We start from the raw sequence: 18,711 nt of genomic DNA on the forward strand, positions 1-18,711 counted from the left end.
ATATTTTATATTTCAGATTCTTCAACGTAGCCACCATTTGCCTTGATGATAGCTTTGCACACTCTTGGCATTCTTTCAACCAGATTCATGAGGTAGTCAACTGGAATGTCTTCTTAAAAGATAATTTGTGAAATTTCTTTCCTTAATGCGTTTGAGCCAATCAATGTTGTGACAAGGTATGGCCGGTATTGTCATTGAGGCAAAGGGTGGCTATTTGAAGAATCTCTCAGTCCTTGCCACTGAAAAACATCCCACACAGCATGACGCTACACCACCATGCTTCACCGTAGGGATGGTGCCAGGTTTCCTCAGAAGTGTTGCTTTTCATTCAGGCGAATTCAATCTTGGTTTCATCAGACCAGAGAATCTTGTTTCTCATGGTCTGAAAGTTTTTAGGTACCTTTTGGCAAACTCCAAGTGGGCTGTCATGTGCCTTTTACTGAGGAGTGGTTCTGTCTGGCCACTCTACACATAAAGGCCTGATTGGTGGAGTGCTGCAAAGATGGTTGTCCTTCCGGGAAGGTTCTCCCATCTCCACAGAGGAACTCTGGAGCTCTGTCAGAGTGACCATCGGGTCTTTGGTCCACTTCCCTGACCAAGGCCCTTCTCCCCCAATTGATCAGTTTGGCCGAGTGGCCAGATCTAGGAATAGTCTTGGAGGGTCCAAACTTCTTCCATTTTAAGAATGATGGAGGCCACTGTGTTCTTGGGGACCTTCAATGCTGCAGGAATGTTTTAGTACCTTTCCCCAGATCTGTGCCTCGACACAATCCTGTCTCGGAGCTCTACGGACAATTCCTTCCACCTCATGGCTTGGTTTTAGCTCTGACATGCACTGTCAACTGTGGGACCTTATGTAGACAGGTGTGTGCCTTTCCAAATCATGTCTAACCAATTGAATTTACCACAGGTGGACTCCATCAAGTTGTAGAATGATCATCCTTGAGATATATGTAAACAGGATGCACCTGAGCTCAATTTCGAGTCTCATAACGAAGGGTCTGAATACTACTAAGCTATTGTTTTTTATTTTTTATAAATTTGCAAACATTTCAAAAAAACTTTTTTCGCTATGTCATTATGGGGCATGCTGAGGATTTTTTATCTTATTTAATCAATTTTAGAATAAGGCTGTAAGTAACAAAATGTGGAAAAAGTCAATGGGTATGAATACTTTCCGAAGGCCCTGTAGTGCAAACTAATGGGGTGAACTCAGTGACGTTCAGTCTCTTGCGTCTGCGCGGCATTTCTTCTGCGCCTGGAGGAGGGGCAGTATAGAGGGTACATTGGATAGAAGTGTTTATGGCTCACTGGGTGCAGGGTTGTCACATGATGCAAGGAAGGATAGGAGTAGTTCTGTATTGAAATTAAATACAGTACTTTGTGTTGACAGACCTCTGCTTAAATACAGTACTTTGTGTTGACAGACCTCTGCTTAAATACAGTACTTTGTGTTGACAGACCTCTGCTAAATACAGTACTTTCGTGTTGACAGACCTCTGCTTAAATACAGTACTTTGTCATGACTTGCGGAGGTTTGTCAACATGAACCTGAGTAACACAGAATGTTGTTTATTTGTTGCTTGCAGAGTATTACCTTTTCTCTCTCTAAATGTTACAAGGGGAACCTTCATTTCCCTCCATCCCCAATATAAACAACATGTCACATCCTCCGAGCTGCTGTTTGATCTTCAAACCGCCATGCCAACCGTGCCTCTGGCCATAGTGTTTAGCAGTAGGCCAGGCAGGGGGTTGAGCTGTGAGTGGGGGGGTAAGAGGGGACAGAGGAAAGACGCTCCATTTAATAAGGTGTTCAGACCAGAGGAACGGAAAGACAGACAGAACCAGACGCTTTCACTTACTGTGTTTTCTACGTGTTTACTGGTACACACACACACCCACACACACACAACCACACACACACACACACACCACACACACACACACACACCAAGGAGCAAATGATTTGTTGTGACAATGAGTTCCCAAACTAATCTCTTTCTTCCCTTTCACCCTACTAGACCTTTGATAAGATCCTTATTGCAAACAGAGGAGAGATCGCCTGCAGGGTAAGACTGTGTGCTATGTTAACCTGAGAGCCAGTGGTGCTTAGTTAAGAGCCAGAGACAGGATGAAGCCCTCCTAAGCCATACCGTGCAACATCTCTCTACTGCGCCTATAGCAGGTCTATAGCACCTAGTAAACATACCGTGCACAATCTCTCTACTGCGCCTATAGCAGGTCTATAGCACCTAGTAAACATACCGTGCCACATCTCTCTACTGCGCCTATAGCAGGTCTATAGCACTAGTAAACATACCGTGCACATCTCTCTACTGCGCTTATAGCAGGTCTATAGCACTAGTAAACATACCGTGCCACATCTCTCTACTGCGCCTATAGCAGGTCTATAGCACCTAGTAAACATACCGTGCCACATCTCTCTACTGCGCCTATAGCAGGTCTATAGCACCTAGTAAACATACCGTGCCACATCTCTCTACTGCGCCTATAGCAGGTCTATAGCACCTAGTAAACATACCGTGCCACATCTCTCTACTGCGCCTATAGCAGGTCTATAGCACCTAGTAAACATACCGTGCCACATCTCTCTACTGCGCCTATAGCAGGTCTATAGCACCTAGTAAACATACCGTGCCACATCTCTCTACTGCGCCTATAGCAGGTCTATAGCACCTAGTAAACATACCGTGCACATCTCTCTACTGCGCCTATAGCAGGTCTATAGCACCTAGTAAACATACGGTGCACATCTCTCTACTGCGCCTATAGCAGGTCTATAGCACCTAGTAAACATACCGTGCCACATCTCTCTACTGCGCCTATAGCAGGTCTATAGCACCTAGTAAACATACCGTGCCACATCTCTCTACTGCGCCTATAGCAGGTCTATAGCACCTAGTAAACATACCGTGCCACATTCTCTCTACTGCGCCTATAGCAGGTCTATAGCACCTAGTAAACATACCGTGCCACATCTCTCTACTGGCCTATAGCAGGTCTATAGCACCTAGTAAACATACCGTGCCATCTCTCTACTGCGCCTATAGCAGGTCTATAGCACCTAGTAAACATACCGTGCCACATCTCTCTACTGCGCCTATAGCAGGTCTATAGCACCTAGTAAACATACCGTGCCACATCTCTCTACTGCGCCTATAGCAGGTCTATAGCACCTAGTAAACATACCGTGCCACATCTCTCTACTGCGCCTATAGCAGGTCTATAGCACCTAGTAACATACCGTGCCACATCTCTCTACTGCGCCTATAGCAGGTCTATAGCACCTAGTAAACATACCGTGCCACATCTCTCTACTGCGCCTATAGCAGGTCTATAGCACCTAGTAAACATACCGTGCCACATCTCTCTACTGCGCCTATAGCAGGTCTATAGCACCTAGTAAACATACCGTGCCACATCTCTCTACTGCGCCTATAGAGGTCTATAGCACCTAGTAAATACCGGCCACATCTCTCTACTGCGGCCTATAGCAGGTCTATAGCACCTAGTAAACATACCGTGCCACATCTCTCTACTGCGCCTATAGCAGGTCTATAGCACCTAGTAAACATACCGTGCCACATCTCTCTACTGCGCCTATAGCAGGTCTATAGCACCTAGTAAACATACCGTGCCACATCTCTCTACTGCGCCTATAGCAGGTCTATAGCACCTAGTAAACATACCGTGCCACATCTCTCTACTGCGCCTATAAGCAGGTCTATAGCACCTAGTAAACATTATAGACTATTATTATTGATGTATTGAATAAAAGTTGATACCACGTCGTCTTCTTTGCCTCTGGCAGGTGATGAAAACATGTAAGAAGATGGGTATCAAAACAGTGGCGGTGCACAGTGATGTCGACGCCAGCGCGGTAAGTCTGTCTGTAGAGTTGGTGTGTAGGGGATGTCGACGCCAGCGCGGTAAGTCTGTCTGTAGAGTTGGTGTGTAGGGAATGTTGATGCAGGGAGGTAAGTCTGTCTGGTCTGTAGAGTTGGTGTGTAGGGGATGTTGATGCCAGTGGTAAGTCTGTCTGGTCTGTAGAGTTGGTGTGTAGGGGATGTCGATGCCAGGGAGGTAAGTCTGTCTGTGAGTTGGTGTGTAGGGGATGTTGATGCCAGGGAGGTAAGTCTGTCTGGTCTGTAGAGTTGGTGTGTAGGGGATGTTGATGCCAGGGAGGTAAGTCTGTCTGGTCTGTAGAGTTGGTGTGTAGGGGATGTTGATGCCAGGGAGGTAAGTCTGTCTGGTCTGTAGAGTTGGTGTGTAGGGGATGTTGATGCCAGGGAGGTAAGTCTGTCTGGTCTGTAGAGTTGGTGTGTAGGGGATGTTGATGCAGGGAGGTAAGTCTGTCTGGTCTGTAGAGTTGGTGTGTAGGGGATGTCGATGCCAGGAAGGTAAGTCTGTCTGGTCTGTAGAGTTGGTGTGTAGGGGATGTCGATGCCAGGAAGGTAAGTCTGTCTGGTCTGTAGAGTTGGTGTGTAGGGGATGTCGACGCCAGTGCGGTAAGTCTGTCTGTAGAGTTGGTGTGTAGGGGATGTTGATGCCAGTGGTAAGTCTGTCTGGGCTGTAGAGTTGGTGTGTAGGGGATGTTGATGCCAGGGAGGTAAGTCTGTCTGGGCTGTAGAGTGGTGTGTAGGGGATGTCGACGCCAGGGAGGTAAGTCTGTCTGGTCTTGTGACGGTGTGTTATAGCGACCCAATACAGCCAGAGGTATTGAGGTGGTGTGTTATATTGACCCCATACAGCCAGAGGTATTGAGGTGATGTGTTATATTGACCCCATACAGCCAGAGGTATTGAGGTGGTGTGTTATATTGACTCCATACAGCCAGAGGTATTGAGGTGGTGTGTTGTATTGTGGTGGTGTGTTATAATGACCCCATACAGCCAGAGGTATTGTGTTATAATGATGGCTAAATGAGAAGGTTAGTTGTATTTACTGGCTGGTAAAATCACATAGTAGGCCTTTAACTGGGTGTGATATTGACTTTCCAGCACTGAGAGCCTCTATTGGTCAGACGGGTGGGTAGACACGGTTGTTTATTGGACTCCTCTAGTTGCCAAGGTGACTAACATTCCAAAACGTTGACAATGACACAGGGGGTAGATGGGTTACTGTTGAGTACCCACCAAAACATTATTGTTGACCCTGACACGGGGTAGATGGGGGACTGTTGAGTACCCACCAAAACGTTGACCAGGACACAGGGGATAGATGGGGAACTGTTGAGTACCCACCAAAACATTAACGTTGACCAGGACACAGGGGGTAGATGGGGGACTGTTGAGTACCCACCTTGACGTTGACCCTGACACAGGGGGTAGATGGGGGACTGTTGAGTACCCACCAAAACGTTGACCATGACACAGGGGTAGATGGGGGACTATTGAGTACACACCAAAACGTTAACGTTGACCATGACACAGGGGGTAGATGGGGGACTGTTGAGTACCCACCAAAATGTTGAACATGACACGGGGTAGATGGGGGACTGTTGATGTGCTCCGGAAGTTCCAGTGAACCAGATGTAATGGACCAAGTACGGCTCCTAAGATGGACCAGATGTGTCAATGTAATGGACCAAGTACGACCCGTAAGATGGACCAGGTAAGAGTGAAGTCCATTGACCTGTGGATGTGTTGGACAGGTTTTGAAGTGGTGTTTAGCTGTGGAGCAGACATGATGCCTCCCTTAACACTTCTTTGTTAAGAGACGCAGGGAACCAACTGGCTTGTAACCCCCTTCCCACCCCCCCGAGAGCGAGAGAGACACACACACACACACACACACACACACACACACACACACACACACACACACACACACACACACACACACACACNTGATGTTTGCGTGTGGTACTATAACGTTCATGTTTCTGATGTTTGCGTGTGGTACTATAACGTTCATGTTTCTGAAATGTTTCCCTGCAGCATGCCTCTTTCCAGTCCAGATGCTGTGTGGCGTCCAGTCGAGTACAGTACTCCACCGTTTATGATTCCAATGAGAAGGTAACATATGATTCACAGGGTGCAGGGCTGTCACAATGATGCATGGTAGGATAGGAGCAATGTTCCCTCCATTTTTTTTTGGGGGGGGGGGGGCACTGAGCACATTTCAGGTCTTGTGGAAACTTGAAAGTTGTGAGAATGTTGTGCAGCTTCCGGCGAGCGTTTACAGTGAACAGAGGCTGTACCCTCACAGTTTTAGACAGATAGGCTATTGGAGCATAATGTAGGCCTACCAACAAAACCAATGGAGCAAATCCCATAACATTTAAACATGCAAATAGCTTTTGATATCTAGTGTTTAATGCAGGCCTACACTTGTATGAGACTTTTAAAAACATTTTTACATTTATGAAGGGCTTGATATTAATTCTGTTTTAGTCAGTCTGTAACACCATGGGCCAAATAGGTGACTGTACATTGTATTGGGTTGTATGATGCAAGAACCACTTTACTAAATACAATTATTACCATACAGAGAATTAGACAATGTAGACTACCCCTCTGCTTATTGGCTTATTTGCACATTCAAGCCTGTCTCAAAATATAGCACTGCCTCTTTAATTAATAAGACATAAGCTTTTTACCTGACTGTGCTTTTCAAAGACAGCTTGAAATGTAGCCTCCACGTTTTGTTCTCTTGTAGGAGGCAGTAACTCCCCATTGCTGACCTATACTTATCTATAACTGGGCMAATAACTCACTAACTAGCTAAGAATATCAACAGATGTGCTCTGATATGAACTGATCTGAAAAGCGCATTCACTCTCAGGGGATTGAAAGACAGCTCGTGGGCCACTCCCCCGCCAATAGAATTCTACTCCGTTGTGCTCTGGCTCCGCCTACAACATCACAGACTCAATCTTGCAAAGTTAGATTTGTTTTGGCTTGTTTCATTGAAAAGGGGCTGATTTATAATGTTGATTCGATCACAGAAAAAACGTTGATCTATGCCTTCGGAAAGTATTGAGACCCCTTGACTTTTTCCACATTTTGTTACATTACAGCCGTATTCTAAATTGATTAAATCGTGTTTCCCCGTCATCAATATACACACAATACCCCATAATGCCAAAGCAAAAACATATTTTTTGAATTTTTTTGCTAATTAAAAAAATAAAAAACTGAAATCATATTTACATACACTACTGGTCAAACGTTTTACAACACCTCCTCATTCAAGGGTTTTTCTTTATTTGTACTATTTTCTACGTTGTAGAATAATAGTGAAGACATCAAAACTATGAAATAACACGTATGGAATCATGTAGTAACCAAAAAAGTGTTAAACAAATCTAAATATATTTTATATTTCAGATTCTTCAACGTAGCCACCATTTGCCTTGATGATAGCTTTGCACACTCTTGGCATTCTTTCAACCAGATTCATGAGGTAGTCAACTGGAATGTCTTCTTAAAAGATAATTTGTGAAATTTCTTTCCTTAATGCGTTTGAGCCAATCAATGTTGTGACAAGGTATGGCCGGTATTGTCATTGAGGCAAAGGGTGGCTATTTGAAGAATCTCTCAGTCCTTGCCACTGAAAAACATCCCCACAGCATGACGCTACCACCACCATGCTTCACCGTAGGGATGGTGCCAGGTTTCCTCCAGAAGTGTTGCTTTTCATTCAGGCGAATTCAATCTTGGTTTCATCAGACCAGAGAATCTTGTTTCTCATGGTCTGAAAGTCTTTAGGTACCTTTTGGCAAACTCCAAGTGGGCTGTCATGTGCCTTTTACTGAGGAGTGGCTTCTGTCTGGCCACTCTACCATAAAGGCCTAATTGGGGGAGAGCTGCAAAGATGGTTGTCCTTCCAGAAGGTTCTCCCATCTCCACAGAGGAACTCTGGAGCTCTGTCAGAGTGACCATCGGGTTCTTTGTCACCTCCCCGACCAAGGCCCTTCGCCCCCGATTGATCAGTTTGGCCAGGCAGCCAGCCCTAGGAAGAGTCTTGGAGGGTCCAAACATCTTCCATTTTAAGAATGATGAAGGCCACTATGTTCTTGGGGACCTTCAATGCTGCAGGAATGTTTTGAAACCCTTCCCCAGATCTGTGCCTCGACACAATCCTGTCTCGGAGCTCTACGGACAATTCCTTCGACCTCATGGCTTGGTTTTTGCTCTGACATGCGCTGTCAACTGTTGGACCTTATGTAGACAGGTGTGTGTCTTTCCAAATCATGTCCAATCAATTGAATTTACCACAGGTGGACTCCAAGTTGTAGAAACATCTCAAGGATGATCAATGTTAACAGGATGCACCTGAGCTCAATTTTGAGTCTCATAACGAAGGGTCTGAATACTACTGAGATATTTGTTTTTAATTTTTTATAAATTTGCAAACATTTAAAAAAACTTTTTTCGCTGTGTCATTATGGGGCATTGCGTGTAGATGCTGAGGATTTTTTATCTTATTTAATACATTTTAGAATAAGGCTGTAACGTAACAATATGTGGAAAAAGTCAAGGGGTCTGAATACTTTCCGAAGGCCCTGTAGTGCAAACTAATGGGGTGAACTCAGTGACGTTCAGTCTCTTGCGTCTGCGCCTGGAGGAGGGGCAGTATAGAGGGAACACTGGATAGAAGTGTTGTATGGCTCACTGGGTGCAGGGTTGTCACATGATGCAAGGAAGGATAGGAGTAGTTCTGTATTGCATGACGCTAGCCACCACCATGCTTCACCGTAGGGATGGTGCCAGTTTCCTCCAGAAGTGTTGCTTTCATTCAGGCGAATTCAATCTTGGTTTCATCAGACCAGAGAATCTTGTTCTTCATGGTCTGAAAGTCTTTAGGTACCTTTTGGCAAACTCCAAGTGGGCTGTCATGTGCCTTTACTGAGGAGTGGCTTCTGTCTGGCCACTCTACCATAAAGGCCTGATTGGTGGAGTGCTGCAAAGATGGTTGTCCTTCCGGGAAGGTCTCCCATCTCCACAGAGGAACTCTGGAGCTCTGTCAGAGTGACCATCGGGTTCTTGGTCACCTCCCTGACCAAGGCCCTTCTCCCCAATTGATCAGTTTGGCCGAGTGGCCAGATCTAGGAAGTCTTGGAGGGTCCAAACTTCTTCCATTTTAAGAATGATGGAGGCCACTGTGTTCTTGGGGACCTTCAATGCTGCAGGAATGTTTTAGTACCTTCCCCAGATCTGTGCCTCGACACAATCCTGTCTCGGAGCTCTACGGACAATTCTTCACCTCATGGCTTGGTTTTAGCTCTGACATGCACTGTCAACTGTGGGACCTTATGTAGACAGGTGTGTGCCTTTCCAAATCATGTCTCAATTGAATTTACCACAGGTGGACTCCAATAAGTTGTAGAATGATCATCCTTGAGATATATGTAAACAGATGCACCTGAGCTCAATTTCGAGTCTCATAACGAAGGGTCTGAATACTACTAAGCTATTTGTTTTTATTTTTTTATATTTGCAAACATTTCAAAAAACTTTTTTCGCTAGTGTCATTATGGGGCATGCTGAGGATTTTTTATCTTATTTAATCATTTTAGAATAAGGTGTAACGTAACAAAATGTGGAAAAAGTCAAGGGTTGAATACTTTCCGAAGGCCCTGTAGTGCAAACTAATGGGTGAACTCAGTGACGTTCAGTCTCTTCTCTGCGCGCATTCTTCTGCGCCTGGAGGAGGGGCAGTATAGAGGGACATTGGATAGAAGTGTTGTATGGCTCACTGGGTGCAGGGTTGTCACATGATGCAAGGAAGGATAGGAGTAGTTCTGTATTGAAATTAAATACAGTACTTTGTGTTGACAGACCTCTGCTTAAATACAGTACTTTGTGTTGACAGACCTCTGCTTAAATACAGTACTTTGTGTTGACAGACCTCTGCTTAAATACAGTACTTGTGTTGACAGACCTCTGTTAAATACAGTACTTTGTCATGACTTGCGGAGGTTTGTCAACATGAACCTGAGTAAACAGAATGTGTTTTATTTGTTGCTTGCAGAGTATTACCTTTTCTCTCTAAATGTTACAAGGGGAAACCTTCATTTCCCTCCATCCCCAATATAAACAACATGTCACATCCTCCGGCTGCTGTTTGATCTTCAAACCGCCATGCCAACGTGCCTCTGGCCATAGTGTTTAGCAGTAGGCCAGGCAGGGGGTTGAGCTGTGAGTGGGGGGGGTAAGAGGGGACAGAGGAAAGACGCTCCATTTAATAAGGTGTTCAGACCAGAGGAACGGAAAGACAGACAGAACCAGACGCTTTCACTTACTGTGTTTCTACGTGTTTACTGGTACACACACACACACACACACACACACAACACACACACACACACACAACACACACACACACAGCAGAGCAAATGATTTGTTGTGACAATGAGTTCCCAAACTAATCTCTTTCTTCCCTTTCACCCTACTAGACCTTTGATAAGATCCTTATTGCAAACAGAGGAGAGATCGCCTGCAGGGTAAGACTGTGTGCTATGTTAACCTGAGAGCCAGTGGTGCTTAGTTAAGAGCCAGAGACAGGATGAAACCCTCCTAAGCCATACCGTGCCACATCTCTCTACTGCGCCTATAGCAGGTCTTAGCCTAGTAAACATACCGTGCCACATCTCTCTACTGCGCTATAGCAGGTCTATAGCACCTAGTAAACATACCGTGCCACATCTCTCTACTGCGCCTATAGCAGGTCTATAGCACCTAGTAAACATACCGTGCACATCTCTCACTGCGCCTATAGCAGGTCTATAGCACTAGTAAACATACCGTGCCACATCTCTCTACTGCGCCTATAGCAGGTCTATAGCACCTAGTAAACATACCGTGCCACATTCTCCTACTGCGCCTATAGCAGGTCTATAGCACCTAGTAAAAACCGTGCCACATCTCTCTACTGCGCCTATAGCAGGTCTATAGCACCTAGTAAACATACCGTGCCACATCTCTCTACTAGCGCCTATAGCAGGTCTATAGCACTTAGTAAACATACCGTGCCACATCTCTCTATCTGCGCCTATAGCAGGTCTATAGCACCTAGTAAACATCCGTGCCACATCTCTCTACTGCGCTATAGCAGGTCTATAGCACCTAGTAAACATACCGTGCCACATCTCTTACTGCGCCTATAGCAGGTCTATAGCACCTAGTAAACATACCGTGCACATCTCTCTACTGCGCCTATAGCAGGTCTATAGCACCTAGTAAACATACCGTGCCACATCTCTCACTGCGCCTATAGCAGGTCTATAGCACCTAGTAACAATACCGTGCCACATCTCTCTACTGCCCTATAGCAGGTCTATAGCACCTAGTAAACATACCGTGCCACATCTCTCTACTGCGCCTATAGCAGTCTATAGCACCTAGTAAAACATACCGTGCCCATCTCTCTACTGCGCCTATAGCAGGTCTATAGCACCTAGTAAACATACCGTGCACATCTCTCTACTGCGCCTATAGCAGGTCTTAGCACTCAGTAAACATACCGTGCCACATTCTCTCTACTGCGCCTATAGCAGGTCTATAGCACCTAGTAAACATACCGTGCCACATCTCTCTACTTGCGCCTATAGCAGGTCTATAGCACCTAGTAAACATACCGTGCCACATCTCTCTACTGCGCCTATAGCAGGTCTATAGCACCTAGTAACAATACCGTGCCACATCTCTCTACTGCGCCTATAGCAGGTCTATAGCACCTAGTAAACATCCGTGCCACATCTCTCTACTGCGCCTATAGCAGGTCTATAGCACCTAGTAAACATACCGTGCCACATCTCTCTACTGCGCCTATAGCAGGTCTATAGCACCTAGTAAACATACCGTGCCACATCTCTCTACTGCGCCTATAGCAGGTCTATAGCACCTAGTAAACATACCGGCGCCACATCTCTCTACTGCGCCTATAGCAGGTCTATAGCCCTAGTAAACATACCGTGCCACATCTCTCTACTGCGCCTATAGCAGGTCTATAGCACCTAGTAAACTACCGTGCCACATCTCTCTACTGCGCCTATAGCAGGTCTATAGCACCTAGTAAACATACCGTGCCACATCTCTCTACTGCGCCTATAGCAGGTCTATAGCACTAGTAAAACTACCGTGCCACATCTTCTACTGCGCCTATACAGTCTATAGCACCTAGTAATAATGTTGATACATGATACAGATATTGATTTGGTATTATCCGTTAAGTCAATTATCAGTACACGTTGCACGGTCGATGATCTTGTGGCGGTATAGTGCGTCTGAGGGTTGTATATAGGAGCTAGGTAGCGGCAGTGTCGTGGGGGGTGGAGGATGGTATCTGGTTGGGTGTATGCAGAGGAGAAGTGTGAGAGTGGTAGGTAAGTAGTGATCTGAGAAGAGAGGGGTGATGGTGTGGGGTTGTAGAGGAGAAGTAAGTAAGAGAAGTTGGAGAGTGCGTAGAGAGGTCTGTGATGAGGTGAGCAGTGAGGACGAGTAGGCGTATAGGGTGTCTGTTGTCAAGTTGTGTGGGTGTCTATGTGTTGAGGTCTAAGTGACCATTATAGACTATTTTATTATGTGTATGTGAATAAAGTTGATACCGACGTCGTCTTCTTTGCCTCTGGCAGGTGATGAAAACATGTAAGAAGATGGGTATCAAAAGGTGGGCGGTGCATCAGTGAGGTCGACGCCAGCGGCGTAAGTCTGTCTGTAGAGTTGGTGTAGGGGAGTTCGACGCCAGCGGGTAAGTCTGTCTGTAGAGTTGGTGTGTAGAGGGATGTTGATGCCGGAGTAAGTCTGTCTGGTCTGTAGAGTTGGTGTGTAGGGGATGTTGATGCCAGTGGTAAGTCTGTCTGGTCTGTAGAGTTGGTGTGTAGGGGATGTCGATGCAGGGAGGTAAGTCTGTCTGTAGAGTTGGTGTGTAGGGGATGTTGATGCCAGGGAGGTAAGTCTGTCTGGTCTGTAGAGTTGGTGTGTAGGGGATGTTGATGCCAGGGAGGTAAGCTCGTCTGGTCTGTAGAGTTGGTGTGTAGGGGATGTTGATGCCAGGGAGGTAAGTCTGTCTGGTCTGTAGAGTTGGTGTGTAGGGGATGTTGATGCCAGGGAGGTAGGTCTGTCTGGTCTGTAGAGTTGGTGTGTAGGGGATGTTGATGCCAGGGAGGTAAGTCTGTCTGGTCTGTAGAGTTGGTGTGTAGGGGATGTCGATGCCAGGAAGGTAAGTCTGTCTGGTCTGTAGAGTTGGTGTGTAGGGGATGTCGATGCCAGGAAGGTAAGTCTGTCTGGTCTGTAGAGTTGGTGTGTAGGGATGTCGACGCCAGTGCGGTAAGTCTGTCTGTAGAGTTGGTGTGTAGGGGATGTTGATGCCAGTGGTATAGTCTGTCTGGGCTGTAGAGTTGGTGTGTAGGGGATGTTGATGCCAGGGAGGTAAGTCTGTCTGGGCTGTAGAGTTGGTGTGTAGGGATGTCGACGCCAGGGAGGTAAGTCTGTCTGGTCTTGTGACGGTGTGTGTTATAGCGACCCCATACAGCCAGAGGTATTGAGGTGGTGTGTTATATTGACCCCATACAGCCAGAGATATTGAGGTGGTGTGTTATATTGACCCCATACAGCCAGAGGTATTGAGGTGGTGTGTTATATTGACCCTCATACAGCCAGAGGTATTGAGGTGGTGTGTTATATTGACCCCATACAGCCAGAGGTATTGAGGTGATGTGTTATATTGACCCCATACAGCCAGAGGTATTGAGGTGGTGTGTATATTGACTCCATACAGCCAGAGGTATTGAGGTGGTGTGTTGTATTTGTGGTGGTGTGTTATAATGACCCCATACAGCCAGAGGTATTGTGTTATAATGATGGCTAAATGAGAAGGTTAGTTGTATTACTGGCTGGTAAAATCACATAGTAGGCCTTTAACTGGGTGTGATATTGACTTTCCAGCACTGAGAGCCTCTATTGGTCAGACGGGTGGGTAGACACGGTTGTTTATTGGACTCCTCTATGCCAAGGTGACTAACATTCCAAAACGTTGACAATGACACAGGGGGTAGATGGGTTACTGTTGAGTACCCACCAAAACATTATTGTTGACCCTGACACGGGTAGATGGGGGACTGTTGATACCCACCAAAACGTTGACCAGGACACAGGGGATAGATGGGGAACTGTTGAGTACCACCAAAACATTACGTTGACCAGGACACAGGGGTAGATGGGGGCTGTTGAGTACCCACCTTGACGTTGACCTGACACAGGGGTAGATGGGGGGGACTGTTGAGTACCCACCAAAACGTTGACCATGACACAGGGGTAGATGGGGACTATTGAGTACACACCAAAACGTTAACGTTGACATGACACGGGGTAGATGGGGGACTGTTGAGTACCCACCAAATGTTGAACATGACACGGGTAGATGGGGACTGTTGATGTGCTCCGGAAGTTCCAGTGAACCCAGATGTATGGACCAAGTACGGCTCCTAAGATGGACCAGATGTGTCAATGTAATGGACCAAGTACGACCCGTAAGATGGACCAGGTAATAGTGAAGTCCATTGACCTGTGGATGTGTTGGACAGGTTTTGAAGTGGTGTTTAGCTGGTGAGCAGACATGATGCCTCCCTTAACACTTCTTTGTTAAGAGACGCAGGGAACCAACTGGCTTGTAACCCCCTTCCCACCCCCCCGAGAGCGAGAGAGACCACACACACCACACACACACACACACACACACACACACCAAACACACACACACACACACACACACACAACACACATCCTGACTCCGATCCGTTGATAGATGTTGATGTTAATCTGTGGAATGTGTCCTGTGGTGACAGTGTCTGTCACTCAATCTGCTGAGTGTCTGGCTCCGTGGGGGGGGGGGGGGATGGTGGTGTGAGATTTAGAAGATGATTGGCTCCCTGGCCTTGATGTTGTGTTTTCAGAATACCACTCTTACCCAATGAATCATTTCTTCCTTGTTTTACAACCTGTGTAGTTAAACAGAAAAGGTCTGTGTCAGATGAATGGACCACAGTTGATGCTCTGGCTAGTTTTTGTCCTCTGGAAATTATTTAGTTATTTAAATGATGCTACATAGATGTTGTATAATGTCAGCCAGTAGTTTTGAAAGTTGGAGCCCAAACCTCATCCATTTCCTGTGATACGTTGGGTCCTGCAACAAATAATAATCTAAGTGCTTAAGATCCCGTTCTGTCTGTAGTTCCTGTGTCTGTAGTTCCTGTGTCTGTAGTTCCTCTGTCTGTAGTAGTGGCTCTGTCTGTAGGTTGTCTTGTCTGTAGTGTTGTCTGTGTCTGTAGTGTGTCTGTGTGTCTGTGTGTTGTCTGTGTCTGTGTGTTGTGTGTCTGTGTGTTGTCTGTGTCTGTAGTGTTGTCTGTGTCTGTAGTGGGTGTCTGTGTCTGTAGTGGTGTCTGTGTCTGTAGTTCCTGTGTCTGTAGTGTTGTCTGTCTGTAGTGTTGTCTGTTTCTGTAGTGTTGTCTGTGTCTGTAGTGTTGTCTGTGTCTGTAGTGTTGTCTGTGTCTGTAGTTCCTGTGTCTGTAGTGTTGTCTGTGTCTGTAGTGTTGTCTGTTCTGTAGTGTTGTCTGTAGTTGTTGTCTGTGTCTGTATGTTGTCTGTGTCTGTAGTTCCTGTGTCTGTAGTGTTGTCTGTGTCTGTAGTTTGTCTGTGTCTGTAGTGTTGTCTGTGTTGTATGTTGTATGTGTCTGTAGTGTTGTCTGTAGTGTTGTCTGTGTGTGTAGTGTTGTCTGTGTCTGTAGTGTTGTCTGTGTCTGTAGTTCCTGTGTCTGTAGTGTTTGTCTGTGTCTGTAGTGTTGTCTGTGTCTGTAGTGTTGTCTGTGTGTGTTCTGTAGTTCCTGTGTCTGTAGTGTTGTCTGTGTCTGTAGTGTTGTCTGTGTCTGTAGTGTTGTCTGTGTCTGTAGTGTTGTCTGTGTCTGTAGTGTTGTCTGTGTCTGTAGTTCCTGTGTCTGTAGTTCCTGTGTGGTAGTGTTTGTCTGTGTCTGTGTGTTGTCTGTGTCTGTAGTGTTGCTGTGTCTGTAGTTGTTTGTCTGTGTCTGTAGTGTTGTCTGTGTCTGTAGTGTTGTCTGTGTCTGTAGTGTTGTCTGTGTCTGTAGTGTTGTCTGTGTCTGTAGTGTTGTCTGTAGTGTTGTCCTGTAGTGTTGTCTGTGTCTGTAGTGTTGTCTGTGTCTGTAGTGTTGTCTGTGTCTGTAGTGTTGTCTGTGTCTGTGTGTGTCTGTGTCTGTGTTTGCTGTGTCTGTAGTGTGTCTGTAGTGCTTGTCTGTGTCTGTAGTGTTGTGTGGTCTGTAGTGTTGTCTGTGTCTGTAGTGTTGTCTGTGCCTGTAGTGTTGTCTGTGTCTGTAGTAGTGGCTCTGTCTGTAGTGTTGTCTGTGGTCTGTAGTGTTGTCTGTGTCCTGTAGTGTGTCTGTTCTGTAGTGTTTGTCTGTGTCGTAGTGTTGTCTGTGTCTGTAGTGTTGTCTGTGTCTGTAGTAGTTGTCTGTGTCTGTAGTGTTGTCTGTAGTGTTGTCTGTGTCTGTAGTGTTGTCTGTGTCTGTAGTAGTGGCTCTGTCTGTAGTGTTTTGTCGTTCTGTAGTGTTGCTCTGTGTCTGTAGTGTTGTCTGTCTGTAGTAGTGCTCTGTCTGTAGTAGTGGCTCTGTCTGTAGTAGTGTCTGTGTCTGTAGTTCCTTTGTCTGTAGTACTGTTTCTGCGGTAGTGTCTGTAGTAGTGCAAGTGTCTGTAGTGCGGTCTGTCGTAGCATATGCGTCTGTAGTGGTGTATGTGTCTGTATCAGTGTCTGTAGTGGTGTCTGTGTCTGTAGTAGTGCCAGTGTCTGTGGTTGTGGTAGAATCTGTGGTAGTGCCAGCGTCTGTGGTAGTGCAGCGTCTGTGGTAGTGCTTGTGTCTGCTGTGTTGCTGTGTCTGCGGTAATGGCTGCGGTAGTGTCTGCAGCTGCGTAGTGTCCTGCTGCGGTAGTGTCTGCGGCTGCGGTGTGTGTCTGCGGCTGCGGTAGTGTCTGCGGCTGCGGTAGTGTCTGCGGCTGCGGTAGTGTCTGCGGCTGCGGTAGTGTCTGCGGCTGCGGTAGTGTCTGCGGTGCGTAGTTTCTGCGGCTGCGGTAGTGTCTGCGGCTGCGGTAGTGTCTGCGGCTGCGTAGTGTCTGCGGCTGCGTAGTGTCTGCGGCTGCGGTAGTGTCTTGCTGCGGCTGCGGTAGTGTCTGCTGCGGTAGTGTCTGCGGCTGCGGTAGTGTCTGCGGCTGCGGTAGTGTCTGCTGCGGTAGTGTCTGCTGCGGTAGTGTCTGCTCGCGGTAGTGTCTGCGTGCTGCGGTAGTGTCTGCGGCGGTAGTGTCTGCTGCGGCTGCGTAGTGTCTGCTGCGGCTGCGGTAGTGTCTGCTGCGGGTTGCTGCTGGCTGCGGTAGTTGTGCGGCTGCGGTAGTGGCTGCGGCTGCGGTAGTGGCTGCGGCTGCGTAGTGTCTGCGGCTGCGGTAGTGTCTGCGGCTGCGCGAGTGTCTGCGCTGCGGTAGTGTCTGCGGCTGCGGTAGTGTCTGCGGCTGCGGTAGTGTCTGCTGCGGCTGCGGTAGTGTCTGCTGCGGTAGTGGTCTGCTGGCGGTAGTGTCTGCTGCGGCTGCGGTAGTGTCTGCTGCGGTAGTGTCTGCTGCGGTAGTGTCTGCTGCGGCTGCGAGTGTCTGCTGCGGTAGTGTCTGCTGCGGCTGCGTGTGTCTGCTGCGGTAGTGTCTGCTGCGGCTGCGGTAGTGTCTGCGGCTGCGGTAGTGTCTGCTGCGGCTGCGGTAGTGTCTGCTGCGGCTTGCGGTAGTGTCTGCTGCGGCTGCGGTAGTGTCTGCTGCGGTAGTGTCTGCTGCGGTAGTGTCTGCCTGCGGGCTGCGGTAGTGTCTGCTGCGGTAGTGCTGCTGCGGTAGTGTCTGCGTGCGGCTGCGGTAGTGTCTGCTGCGGCTGCGGTAGTGTCTGCTGCGGCTGCGGTAGTGTCTGCTGCGGTAGTGTCTGCTGCGGTAGTGTCTGCGGCTTTGCGGTAGTGTCTGCTGCGGCTGGTCTGTCTGCTGCGGTGCGGTAGTGTCTGCTGCGGTAGTGTCTGCTGCGGTAGTGTCTGCGCTGCGGTAGTGTCTGCTGCGGCTGCGGTAGTGTCTGCTGCGGTAGTGTCTGCTGCGGTAGTGTCTGCTGCGGTAAGTGTCTGCTGCGGCTGCGGTAGTGTCTGCTGCGGCTGCGGTAGTGTCTGCTTGCGCTGCGTAGTGTCTGCGGCTGCGGTAGTGTCTGGCTGCGGTAGTGTCTGCTGCGGTAGCTGCGTAGTGTCTGCTGCGGCTGCGGTAGTGTCTGCTGCGGCTGCGGTAGTGTCTGCTGCGGCTGCGGTAGTGGTCTGCGGCTGCGGTAGTGTCTGCGGCTGCGGTAGTGTCTGCTGGCGGTAGTGTCTGCTGCGGTAGTGTCTGCTGCGGCTAGTGTCTGCTGCGGCTGCGGTAGTGTCTGTCTGCGGCTGCGGTAGTGTCTGGCGGCTGCGGTAGTGTCTGCGGCTGCGGTAGTGTCCTGCGGCTGCGGTAGTGTCTGCGCTGCGGTAGTGTCTGCTGCGGCTGCGGTAGTGTCTGCTGCGGCTGCGTAGTGTCTGCTGCGGCTGCGGTAGTGTCTGCTGCGGTAGTGTCTGCTGCGGTAGTGTCTGCGCGTAGTGTCTGCGGTAGTGGCTGCGTGTGCGCCAGTGCCTGTGCACCATATGATTGAGGCTTGCTG

At 47.8% G+C, this 18,711-nt stretch overlaps 1 protein-coding gene and 1 long non-coding RNA gene across 2 annotated transcripts in view; both read left to right on the plus strand.

Moving 5' to 3' along the window:
- Nucleotides 1–18,711, plus strand: part of LOC112076169 (uncharacterized) — a 34,765-nt gene that overhangs the window by 2,326 nt on the left and 13,728 nt on the right. The window contains exons 3-4 of the mRNA XM_024143040.2: nt 2,022–2,069; nt 3,833–3,901. Coding sequence (XP_023998808.2) covers nt 2,022–2,069; nt 3,833–3,901 — 117 coding nt within the window. The remainder of the gene's footprint in view (nt 1–2,021; nt 2,070–3,832; nt 3,902–18,711) is intronic.
- LOC112076170 (uncharacterized) lies at nt 5,959–12,648 on the plus strand. The gene is made up of 3 exons (XR_002895121.2): nt 5,959–6,038; nt 10,424–10,471; nt 12,602–12,648. It is a non-coding gene; the product is annotated as an uncharacterized lncRNA (long non-coding RNA).

This window comes from Salvelinus sp. IW2-2015, unplaced genomic scaffold (genome assembly GCF_002910315.2).
Source record: "Salvelinus sp. IW2-2015 unplaced genomic scaffold, ASM291031v2 Un_scaffold3603, whole genome shotgun sequence".
NCBI lineage: Eukaryota > Metazoa > Chordata > Actinopteri > Salmoniformes > Salmonidae > Salvelinus > Salvelinus sp. IW2-2015.